At 58.8% G+C, this 11,380-nt stretch overlaps 1 protein-coding gene across 2 annotated transcripts in view; it reads right to left on the minus strand.

Annotated features, from left to right (window-relative positions):
- Nucleotides 1–7,645: 7,645 nt before the first annotated feature.
- The window catches only part of MAFA (MAF bZIP transcription factor A), a 21,740-nt gene continuing 18,005 nt past the window's right edge, over nucleotides 7,646–11,380 (minus strand). Inside the window, exons 1-2 of one of the 2 annotated variants that reach the window (XM_035317838.1) lie at nucleotides 10,453–10,487; nucleotides 7,646–10,243 (exon numbers count right to left, since the gene is read on the minus strand). In XM_035317838.1, the coding sequence (XP_035173729.1) occupies nucleotides 8,941–9,804 (864 nt within the window). In that variant the 5' untranslated portion in view covers nucleotides 9,805–10,243; nucleotides 10,453–10,487 and the 3' untranslated portion in view covers nucleotides 7,646–8,940. Of the gene's footprint in view, nucleotides 10,256–10,452; nucleotides 10,488–11,380 lie in introns of those variants that run through there. The other variant, XM_035317837.1, reaches the window with a different exon arrangement.

The following is an 11,380-nucleotide window of genomic DNA, read 5'->3' on the forward strand; positions in this document are numbered from 1 at the left end:
CCCACCCAACCACCTCCATCCCATGGCCCATCCCTCCCACCCAACCAACCCACCACCAGCACCAATCGGTGTTTCCCACCAGACCTGACCCACACATCACTCACAATGGGGCCACCACGTGTCCTGTCCCAGTGTCACCACCCGCTTTCTGCAGAGCCTGGGAGAGGAGCACCTGGCAGACGAGGTGCCCGGCAGGTCTGGTTTCTACAAAAGTCACCTTGGAAATCCATGACCACTGCCCAGACTTTGCCAGGTGTGCATCTGTGTGATGGGCACAGAGGGGACCTGATCTGGGGTACCGCAGCCTCACCAGGGTCTCCACAACTCCCTTCCAGCACGGCATGGCCCCATCAATATTTTACGCCTGACCTTGTGGCTTCGGCAGTCTTTTCTTGGTTCTCATCTCTGCTTTCTTCACTTCTCTGGTACTTCCTCAGCCTGCACTAATGCCCCATCTCTGGAGACCCTCTGGAGCCCCACACTGGCTCCTGAAATATTCATGGGGCAATGCCATCCCAGGAAGGTTTCGCTGTTGAGAGGAGCCATTGATGCAGCCACCACGCTTTCCAGGGATGGAGGATATCATTCAGGGCACCCAAGGGATTTTTCTCCTCCGTGGGCATGGTGGCTCGTGCCTCCTCCCCTCCTGTCTTCAGCACTTCTCACTGTGGTCTGGAGGTGCTGGGATTCACCATATTTTGAGCCACCTCTCCAAACAGGAGATGAGCCCAGCCTATTCCTCCTTGTCCCAGGAATAAATAAATAAAGTTTTATTATTTTTATAAGATTTATTTATATTTAAATCCCCATGCAGCAAATCCCCAGTCCACCAACCTCCTCCAACCCCATCAACACAAAAAAAAAGGTTGGGAAATGGCCCCAGATTCTCCTTGGCAGGTCGGTGTTGGGGCAGGAATAATGCCTTGCCCCCAGGAGGATTTCTTGCACGGAGTCCTGCCAGGAGCAAAATCCTCCCCACCCCTCTCCTGGAGCAGTCAGAAAGAGCAAATCTCAACCCTATCAAATCTCTTCCCATCCCAAAGCATCTGCCTCTGGGTAGCATGGCAGAGCACCTGGGCAACAACATCCCTTCCTTAAATCTTAATCAGCTGCTGATGAATATTTCACAGAGACAAAGAGGCCAGGTAGGTAGGGTCCATCTTTTATTCATGAGCGCCGGGGAGGGGAAAGCTGTGGGCAAAGCAAGCCAGGTCCAGCTGGGGCTTGGCCATCTCCTGGTGAAGATCTCAAAGCCAAGCCCTCCTGCAGGGATGGTCCATGCCAGGAGGTGGAGACGTCCCAGCAGTCCAGCCCTGGACACGTGGCCATGTACAAACACACGTTCCTTGCTGGTTTTCCCCAAATTGAGGGATGAGGAGCACGAAAACCACAGGGGAGCAATGTGGGGTCAATGCCAGGCAGCCCCTTGCCTACTCTGCTGTGCCTGTGTGCCATTTTTCTGGAAGACCAACCCTTAAACCCAAACTAACCCGAGCAATGATGCTCCAGCACTGGCCAGGGCAGCATCCTGACCTTCCTGCAAGGCAATAATAATAATAATAATAATAATAATAATAATAAGCCTCCTGCATCCCGGCTCATGACCAGTCCCTAAATCCCATTCCCCAGATCCCATTCCCTAAATCCCATTCCCAAACCAGCCCCAACCCCATTTCACATCAGCCTCCCAGGCAGGGCAGGAGCCTCACGACCTGTCTCTATTCACATGTAACAGACATGAGTCCCTCTGTAATAACACGTTTAATTAAATACAGCCTGGCCACAAAGGCTGCCCTGACATTTAACTGGCATCTGAGAAGATGCTAACGAGAAAGACGTTAATTATCCAACTTATTAGATGTCCGCATTATTAACATAACCCTGACGGAATTAACTTGATACAAACTATCCCACAAATATTAATTGCCTAAAACTTCCTCGTAACTCGAAGGTATTAATAAGACAGTAATTATGTATGGATTGTATAGCTGCAAGTTAATGGCATGGCAATTTGATTTGTCTCTCAGAAACGCGATAAACCCAAGGAAGTGTTCTCCGAACAATCAATTGATATTTAATTAACGGGCAGAACCTGTCGGCGTAAATCTGAATTAAACGCCCGCCACATCTCGTTCCAAGGGTTGTGACAAAGGCTCCTGGGACCTGACAGCATGGCGGGGGTCTTCTGCGCCGCACGATGGGATGCTGCCCCCCAGGGTGTGGGACCGTGGGTGTGCTCCTCTTCCTCCTCCCTGGCTTGAGGAGCCCTTGGGCTGCACCAAGCTGTCAGTGGGAAGGGCTCGCAGCCTCCTTGGCCACTTGGCATCATGCTTGTGGCCATCACAAGCCAGAATCCAGCCGACTCGTCCTCATCCCTTGCCCTTCTGCAGCTCTTGCTTGAGAAAATACTCAAAGGTCTCAAAGGTCTCAGGGCATCCTTAGACCTCCAGTGACCTGGTCAGGCGAGCAGTAAGAGCAAGGACCAAAGCTCACTGCTGGTGTCTGACTGAAAGCCCAGATGACTTCTTAGGAGTGGGTTGAAAGGTGTTTGGGCATGAAAAATCCCCCAAAAGAGCCCGCAGAAAACAAGCAAATTTCCTGCGCTACGACAGAAGGGTGGTGGACGCGCAGAGCGTCCGCCCAGCTCGCGCTCCCGCTGTGTCTCTGGTGGTTGGCTTTAACCCGGCTCTGCTTTGTGACCCGCACACGCCACAGCCAAAGCGAAAACCCCAAATAAAACCCACCACAGCCCCTGAAGGTGGCCTGGCACCAGCAGGACTTTCCTGAGCCCATCCTCTCCCATAGGGCTGTGCCGGCACCGAGATGGGCTTCGCGCCTCACCACCAGAGAAAACCAGCAAACCCCGTCCCTGCGGTGAGGAAGATGATGGTCCAGCCCCCCAGATCCATAGCTGCCACCCCCCCGGGCCACCAGCATCACCCCCGAGCAGGCAGGATGAGGTCCATGAGAGCAGGAGGACAGCAGAGCCCCCAGCGCACACCCCCCCCCAGGAGAGGCTGGAGGCGCGAGGCTCCCCTTGGAAGCCCCCACCCCCCCAGCCGCCTCCCCCACCTCTTCTCCCTTCCCCGTATGTAAATGGAAAATAACAATTAGTTTATTTTTGCTTGTGCAAATTACAGCTCGCGCTCCCAGGGAGCAGACAGCTGCCAGGGCTGCGCCGAGCCGCGCGCCAACCTCGGCCTGTTACATGAATAAATAACCTGGCGCTGGGGGGGGGGGGATGGATGCTCGAGCTGCCCCCCTCCCCAGGAAGGGGGAAAGGGGGAGGGAAAACCCCAGAAGCCTCTGGATTCCTCCAGGTGCGTAATTAGGCAGAAAGCTGATGAGTTAACTGGGGAGCTCGGGTGAGGAGCGCGGGGCATGTGGGGGAGAAGGCACTGGGGTCGGTGACACCGCAGAGGGTTTTGGTGCACACAGGCACATGGGTGTCCTATTGCATGGAGATACACGTCAGTTTACCCTATAAATCCTACCTGGAGTGATGGGAAGGGAAAAAAAAATTGTTAATAAAGGTGCCGGGAGTGACTTGCCGTGGTGGCGACGACTGGCACCGCGTCCTTGCTGGAGCCTGTCCCCTTAGGGAAACACCAGGATCCAGCACCTGAAATCTTCTCTCCTTGTGCTCCAGCATCCAAAATCGTCTCTCTTCATGCACGGTCCAGCACGGCTCCTTCCTCCCGGCACAGCAGCAGCCACAGCCGACACACGGTTCCATGGCAGAGACACGGGTACCACTCGGACCCCTACAGGGGCTGCTAGAGGCAAGCACCCCGTACCCCAAATCCTGCACCCCACACCCCAAGTCCCATATCCTAAATCTGCCATCCTGCACCCCACTTCCAACACTCCACGTTCTGTATCTTACATCCCACCGCTTGCATCCCCCATCCAGTGTCCTGCAACCTGCCCCATATCTTGCATCCAACCTCCCACCTCCTGCGTGCCACATCCCCTATCCCGCGTCCTAAATCCCACATCCTGCACCCCACATCCCATATCCTGCACCCCACACCCCCCTCCCACAGCAGTAGCCCCCCCCCCCCACCCTGCCCTTTCCCCATTAACACTCTCAGTCCAGCCAGGTGGGGGAATTTATTTTATTATTTCCACCGCCCGGAGCTGGTGATGCCCCGAGGCCGGATGCCGCAGGACCACGAACCCAGCGCCCCGTGCCGGTGCTTTGCATGTGCAGAGCCTTAAAAACCCCTGCGAGACCTCAGCACACCCAGAAATAAAGGATTTTGGGGGGGGGAATCACAACCCAGCTGCGTTCCTGTTTGTGGTGCGCGGGGATTTCTTGCATCCAGCCGGGAGGATTCCAGCCACTTCGGTGCACTTCGGCCCCGAGCAAATCCCAGCCACAGGGATGAGCTGGGCAAACGCCAAAGCGAGCAAGCCCAGGAGCTGTCAGAAGCAGGTTAGCTGTGTTTTTCCAGCACGACCTATACCTATCAGGGTATTTATCCATGGGGCAGCGTTTGGCTCCCGGGGACAGGGGAGCCCCGAGGAAGGAGCCAGGCCTGGAGCGAGGAAGGCAGGAGGAATGTGCAGAAAGGCGAACTGCAGCCGAGCCAGAACCTAAAACCCTCCCCGAGCCAAAAAAAAATATCAGCTCCAACCCACAGCAGGGACGGCTCACCCTAGCAGCCCCAAGACTGGCACTGAAGCCCTGAGGGCTTTCATTTCACGGGGGGGGGATTTATTTTTGCAGGAAATTTGGCTGATTCACACTTTTTCCAGCTCGTGCAGCCCCGAATCCGTGCCGAGCAGCCCCGAGCGAATATCCCAGGGCCGTAGCACGGGCTCATGTTACCAAGATGTCGGGGCTTGTGCAGAGCACACTGCAGCAGCTCGGTGGCAAACCTGCTGAGGGTTAGCATCAATAATTGACGAGGGATGAGCCAGGGGTGCTCCGGCGATGCCGCATCGAGCGGCCCGGCGTTGGCAAACCCTGCTTCCCCACACGGCGCTGGGAGGCTGGGCGAGGAGCCCCAGGGTGCTGCGGCTTTTGGGACCCTTGTCCCCCAAAATCACCCTTCTGCCCGCAGGGAGAGCGGTGCAAAGCCCATCTGCATGCCAGCCGGAGGAGGAGGCTGCGGTTATTCCCCAGCCCCGCAGCGCCCATGGCCGCTCGAGCCAGCAGCAAGGATGAAGCTGAGAAGTGTTTTTCGGAACAGCCCCGGGGTCCTGCGGCCACACGCAGACCCCAAAGGGGTTAAAAAGCAGTGGTTGCCTGGGGCTGGGGCTCCAGCCCTGCTCTGAAGAGTCTGAAAATCAGGACAGAGCAACTCAAAATTCACACCCGCTCCTGCGACACGCTTGCAAACCGTGGGGTGCCCCACACCTCCATCCCAAAACGTGCACCCCGAGCACACACCACCCACGACATGCTGCACGAGCCATGATCCCGCACCCTGAACTCCCCAAAACGCCAGCAGGCATTGCCTGGACCCCCCCCCCCCCCCATCTCATGCTGCTCAGCCCTCCTGCCCCCAACACGGAAATAATTCAGAAAGCAGCCCCCTTTTTGGGGATGAACTGCTTTGTTTTTTGTTATTTATTTGCCAGTTGGGGCAGTGCTGGGAGCAGGTCAGGATGATGGGGACACTTGGGGTCCCTGCTTCCTTGCGCCCCGATGCTGCAAGGGGACAGGGGATGAGCAAATAAGGGGGTGGCTCTGCCCCTAAACGTCCCCAGGGGCTGTCATGGTCCCCCCTGTAGGACAGTGGCTTTGGGATGAGGTCCCCACTGTTGGTATAAGGCTGTAACACCCCATGCGCCATTCCAGGGCTTTTCCCCCTGCTTAGGGGATTTCCAGGAGGCGCTGGGAGAAAATAAATGGGGGTGGGAGGGGAGCAGGGGTTGTAAAATAAAAATAAGTGACAGTAGTACAAGGAGCGTGGGTCAGGGAAATGCCCCGAGGGTCAGGGATGGAGGGGAGCGGGTGATGCTGCGATCGCCAAAACGGGCTGCTGGGGCACACGGGAACAAATCTGCTCCCCCCAGAAAATAAGGAACTGGGAAAAACCAGGCGTGCTCAGCCCCAAACCGTGCCAAATGGGCAAGGAAAGGCATCGGGAGCAGGAGCCGCTTGCAGCTGTCCTGGGGTTTGCAGAGCATCGCGGCAGACCCCAGGGTAAGACCCCGTGGGGCAAAGCTCCCCCAAAATCAGGACCAGGGCTTGGCAAACCCCACAGATGTGATGGGACAGCGGAGAGGGATGGGCAGGAGGAGCAAGGATGGAGGGGGGGGTGACCGGGGCTGGGGGCACCCACACAGCCCCGAGCGCTGCAGGGAATCTCTGGTCCCGGACCCCTTCCTCTCCTCCCCAAACTCTCCTTATTTAGTCAGGGGGGAACGCTCTCCAAAAACATGCCGAGGAGGGGAGGGGGGAACGCCGGGGGGAAGAGGTGGTGCAGAGAAATGGGCTGAAGCCCACCGGGGAGCCGTGAGCCCCCCCCAAAAAATAGCGAGGAGAGGAAGCGACGCCCCGATGGAAGCCGAGCAGGGCAGCAGGGCTGGCTGCAGAGGCAGGGGTGGGGACAGCAAAACTTCCCAGGCTCGAAATAAAAATAGGAAGAGGGGTGGACAACCCCACAACCCCCCCCCTCCTCCCCCCCCCCCCCAAAGAGCCTTCAGCCCAGCCCTGGCACATCAGGCACGGGACCGCGAATCCCTCCATGTGTCCCAGCTCCCATCCCAAAAGCTCAACAAGCCTGACCCAGAGCAGCTGAGCTGTTCAGAAAAATCCGAAAGAAAAACCAAAAAAAAAAAGAAACCACACACCTCTGGTCCCAAAAAGCCCAAAGAGGCCAGGGAAAGCAGGAGCCCCAGGGGGGCTGCATCAGCGCCACGGGGCTTCGCCGCCCCGGGAAGCGAATTTATGGAGGGAGCCAGGAGGGACCTTGCCATAGCCCGGGGGCAAAAATATGGGGAAAAAAATTAAAATATACCCTACAAAAAGTTCAGAAGTACTTCGGAGCACGGGCTCTGTCACAAATGGCTGGGGAAAAGCAGGGAGCAAGCGGCCACGGCCATGCCCAGGCTCTCCAACAACGCGGAGCGGAGCCGCCGGGACCGCACGTCCCCGGCCAACCCCAAAACATTTGGGAAAACGAAGCAGGAAGAGGGTTTGTTTCTCGTTGTTGTTAGTTTTCCCCCTCCCTTAATTAAAAAAAAAAAAAAAAAAAACTCAGAAGGGAGCAGCCAAAAGGGGAAATTAAAAAAGAAAAAAAAGCATTTATTACCGTTTAAAATCAAGCCAGCGGCTCGCTGTCGGGCAGCCTGGGGGTCCAACGGGATCCGCAGTCCCCGGGGCTGGGGCGAAGGTGACTTTTCGGTGGCTGCGGGGACCGAGGTCTCCGGGGAGCCCGGGACCCATCGGCTGGGGAAACGTGGGTTCCCGGCTGTAAAAGAGAGGCAGGAAAAGTGAAAAGCAAAAAGCAGAGCAGGGGGAACGCGGCGCCCGCTCGCAGGTGACGCCGCCAGCGAGGGGTTCGCCCTCCCCGAGCCCCCCCACGCCCCGGGAGGGTTCGCATCGGTACCAGGCTCAAAGGGGAAGGAGATCCCAAAACGAAAGGCGAGGCTGCGGGGGTCCCCGCTTCAGAGAAAAGCCGACCCAGGCTCTAGTTGAATATAAGTTTTTATCTTGATGCAACATCGTTAAAACCGTCACAAATCGAAACAACAGGTCGTTAAAAACGCTTTGCACGATCAGTACCTAAAATGCACCAGGCTCCAAAGCTCGCTTTGTCCACAAAACCCTTTTTTTTTTTTCCCCCCAAGATTATTATTTTTTTTGTGGTTTTTCTTTTTTAAATAAGCAACTTGTTTTTCTTTTTTTTAAAAAAAAAACCCCGCTCCTCCGCGCAGGATCGACCCCGCTTTCGCTTCAAACGCAATTGCACGGATTCTCTTTTTTTCCTCTCTTTCTCCTCCTTTTTGCGCAAGAAATAAATGTGCATTTTCTTCCCTTCCTTCGACACCGAGGTTAAAATAATATTTCGTTTCCCGAGGGTTAATAAATAAATCTGGTGCATAGTGAGATAGCAGCCAACCGTTTGCAGTCCATATATTACTATATTGCCTTTCAGGTCACCCTAGAATTGTTACCTCTCCCCCACTCCCCCCCCCCCCGCCCCCACTATTTTTTTTTTAATTATTTTTTAAGAGCATAGATAATTTTAAATCTCTATAAAACAACAGTATTATTTAACCCAATTGATTCCTGTATATAGTGCATTCGGCTTCGTCCCAACATCGTTAAATTAACTCGGATATTATTTGCATGCTATTACATACAAACTTTAAGACTCGTGATTTTTTTTTTTTTAAAGGATTTTTGTTTTTTTTTCCTCCCGTAAATCACCAAGCAAAATATAGGCTCAGGAAAAAAAAAAAAAAAGGACGAAAAATAAATAATTTTTAAAATTTTAAAGGGGGAAAAAAATGAAGGGGGGGGGGGGGGGGGGGCGGGGGTTCGCCGGCCGGGAGGGCGGCGCGGGGTGCGGGCAGGGCGCAGCGCTGCCGGGCCCCCCCCCCGGGCAGCTCCGGGGGGACCCCCCGAAAATAATGATAATTTTGGGGGAGGTCTGCGTCGTCGCGGGGGGGGGTGTTAAGCACGCAGGGCTGAAGGGGAGGGGGGAAGAAGCCACCGGGCTGGCGCTGGCGCTGCCGGGGGGCGCGCCCTACACGTCCCGCATGCAGGCTGCTCCAGGTCCGCCGCCCCCCCCAGCGGGGAAGTGCGGGGGGGGGGCTCCATTTCCAGCACCCCCTCCCCGTATTCCGGAAAGAAAACTAGGATTTTGGATGAAGCCGAGCTGGGGGATCGGGGGATGCTCCCCAAAAGCCCCAAGCCTTTCCCCCCCCCTTTCTTCTCCCTCCGTCCCGTCCCCCCCCACCCACCCAAAGGGGCCGGGCTCACATGAAGAAGTCGGCGGCGGCTTTGGGGGCGGCTGCCGGGGAGGGCTCCCGGGGGAAGCCCCGGGCCGCCAGCTTCTCGTACTTCTCTTTGTACAGATCCCTCTCCTTGGCCAAGCGGGCCACCTCCTGCTTGAGCTGCTCCACCTGCCCCTGGAGCTGGCACTTCTCGTTCTCCAGGATGTGCCGCTGCTGGACCCGCTTGTAGCGGCAGGACTGAGCGTAGCCGCGGTTCTTCAAGGTCCTCCTCTTCTGCTTGAGGCGGATCACCTCCTCCTTGCTGAAGCCCCGCAGCTGCCGGTTGAGCTCCCGCACCGACATGCTCACCAGCTGGTCGTCGGAGAAGCGCTCCTCCAGGCGCAGGTGGTGGTGGTGGTGGTGGTGATGGTGGTGGTGGTGGGAGCCCGGGGGCAGCTCCTCGCCGCCGAAAGGAGGGGGTCGGAAAGCCTCGTAGCCCTGCGGCGGGTGGTGGTGGTGCTGGTGGTGGTGCGGAGCGCCGATCAGCGCCTCCACCGCGTCCTCCGGCGTCAGGTTGAGAGCCTCCGGGTTCAGGTGGTGCTGGTAGCCCGACATCCAGTAGAGCTCCTCCAGCTGCGGTTTGGAGCCCAGGGAGGCCGCCGGGGGTCCGGCTGCGGGTTGCCCCCCGGGGCTCGGGGCGCAGAAGCTGGGTGACGAAGGCACGGAGGAGCAAGGGGTGCTGAGCGGCGTGGAGGACAGCGAGCCGGCGGGCAGGCGGTGGCACAGCCTCTCGGCCTCCGCCGGCTCCTTCTTCACCTCGAACTTCATCAGGTCGAAGTCGTTGACGTACTCGATGGCGAGGGGGCTGGTGGGCAGCTCGCCGCTCATGGCCAGCTCCGAGGCCATCTCAGTCCATGGAGGGAGGCCGAAGGGTGCTGTCCTCCTCCTCCTCCTCCTCTTCCTCCCCCGTGGCACCGCCGCTCGGAGCGGGGCTTGGCGGCGAGGCCGGCCTCCCTCCGACGGGGGAGGCCGACGGGAAGGGTCGGGAAGCCTCCGGCGAGGCTGAGGCTCCGGAGAGGGGGACGGAGAGAGAGGGGAGCCCCCCGGCGAGGCTGGGCTCCGCCGGCAACCACCGAGACGAGGACGGGCAGGCAGCCTCCGGTCGAGGCCGGCCTCCGGGACTCCTCGGGGCTCTCCTCCGGCGCTTATCAGCCGGGCTCCGGCAGCCTCCTCCGGGGCTCTTCCTTCGCCGGCTGCCTCCGAGGTCGCCGCTCCGGGAGCCTCCGCCGAGGCTGGGCTGCTGCTGCCTTCAGCCGGCCACCGGGAGCCGCTTCCGACGGCTCTCCGCTCCTCCTCCGGAGCCTCGCCTCCTGGGGGTCCGGGGGGGGTCCCCTGTTAACGGGAGCCCCGGCGGTGCGGGACCGGCCGCTCTCCAGCCCGGCTCCAGCCGCTGCCTCCGGCCGGAGCCCAATGGCGAGGAGCCGGCAGGGCCCTACCCGCCCCTTCCTGCAGCCCCTGGCACCTGCCCCGGCCCCACCCCCGGGCTGCTGCGAGCTTTCCTCTGCCCCCTCCTCCTCCTCTTTCTTCAACCCGCCCCCCACCCAAACCCCGGGGCGCGCTCCCGGGGCCGCCCCCCCGGTGCTCGGCGCTGCCACTGCCGGGCGCGGAATGGAGCCGCCGCCTTATATACGGGGAGAACGACTTAGGAACGCCCCCCGGAGGCGTGGCCCGAGCCCCCTCAGCCAATAGGCAAGGCGGATGCGCGGGATCATTAGCATATCCCCATGGCAACGCCCCCGGGCCGGCTGTCAATCACAGCGGGGAGAGGGCTCGGCGCTGCCCCCGGGGGAGGGGGGGGGAATTGGGGACGCCCCCCCCCGCCCCCCGGGGGACCCTCGTGGGGACCCCTCCGGGACCCCCCCGGTCCCACCACGGGGCTGCAGCCCCGCAGCTCCTTGAGAACAGCGACAGTCGGGTTGCCGCAGAAATAAAGCTCTCCCTCCTCCAAACTGGATGGAAAAGCCCCCAAATCGTTTTTTTTTCACCCCAAATCAAACGTCCGGCTCCGGGACGCCTCTCCCTGCAGGGTCACCACCTCCCACCCCATCCCGTCCCATCCCGGTGGTTACCGGGCCCCAAAGCAAGGCGCAGCCCCTTCCCCACCCCGCTTTTCGCAGCACGGCGAGCATCCAGCACCCTTCCCACGGCCACCCCCACGATCCCTTTTCTTGCTTTTTTCGCCTTTTTTTTTTCCAGCCGTTCCTGCCAACTCTTGGTGGCCGGGGACCACCGGCACCTGCTGGAGGCCACCCCGGTGCCTGCGTGCCCCTAGCGGGTGCCGAACCCATTTTTGGGGCCGCGTCATGGGTGGGAATTTTGGACAAGGCAGCTCGAGGCCATCAAGCTGGGGGGGAAATGGTCAAATCCAGGTGAAACGAACCAAAACGCAGCTCCGAGGCAGGACGTCACCTTGGGGTAGGGC

Source organism: Oxyura jamaicensis, chromosome 2 (genome assembly GCF_011077185.1).
Source record: "Oxyura jamaicensis isolate SHBP4307 breed ruddy duck chromosome 2, BPBGC_Ojam_1.0, whole genome shotgun sequence".
In the NCBI taxonomy this organism is placed as follows: Eukaryota; Metazoa; Chordata; class Aves; order Anseriformes; family Anatidae; genus Oxyura; species Oxyura jamaicensis.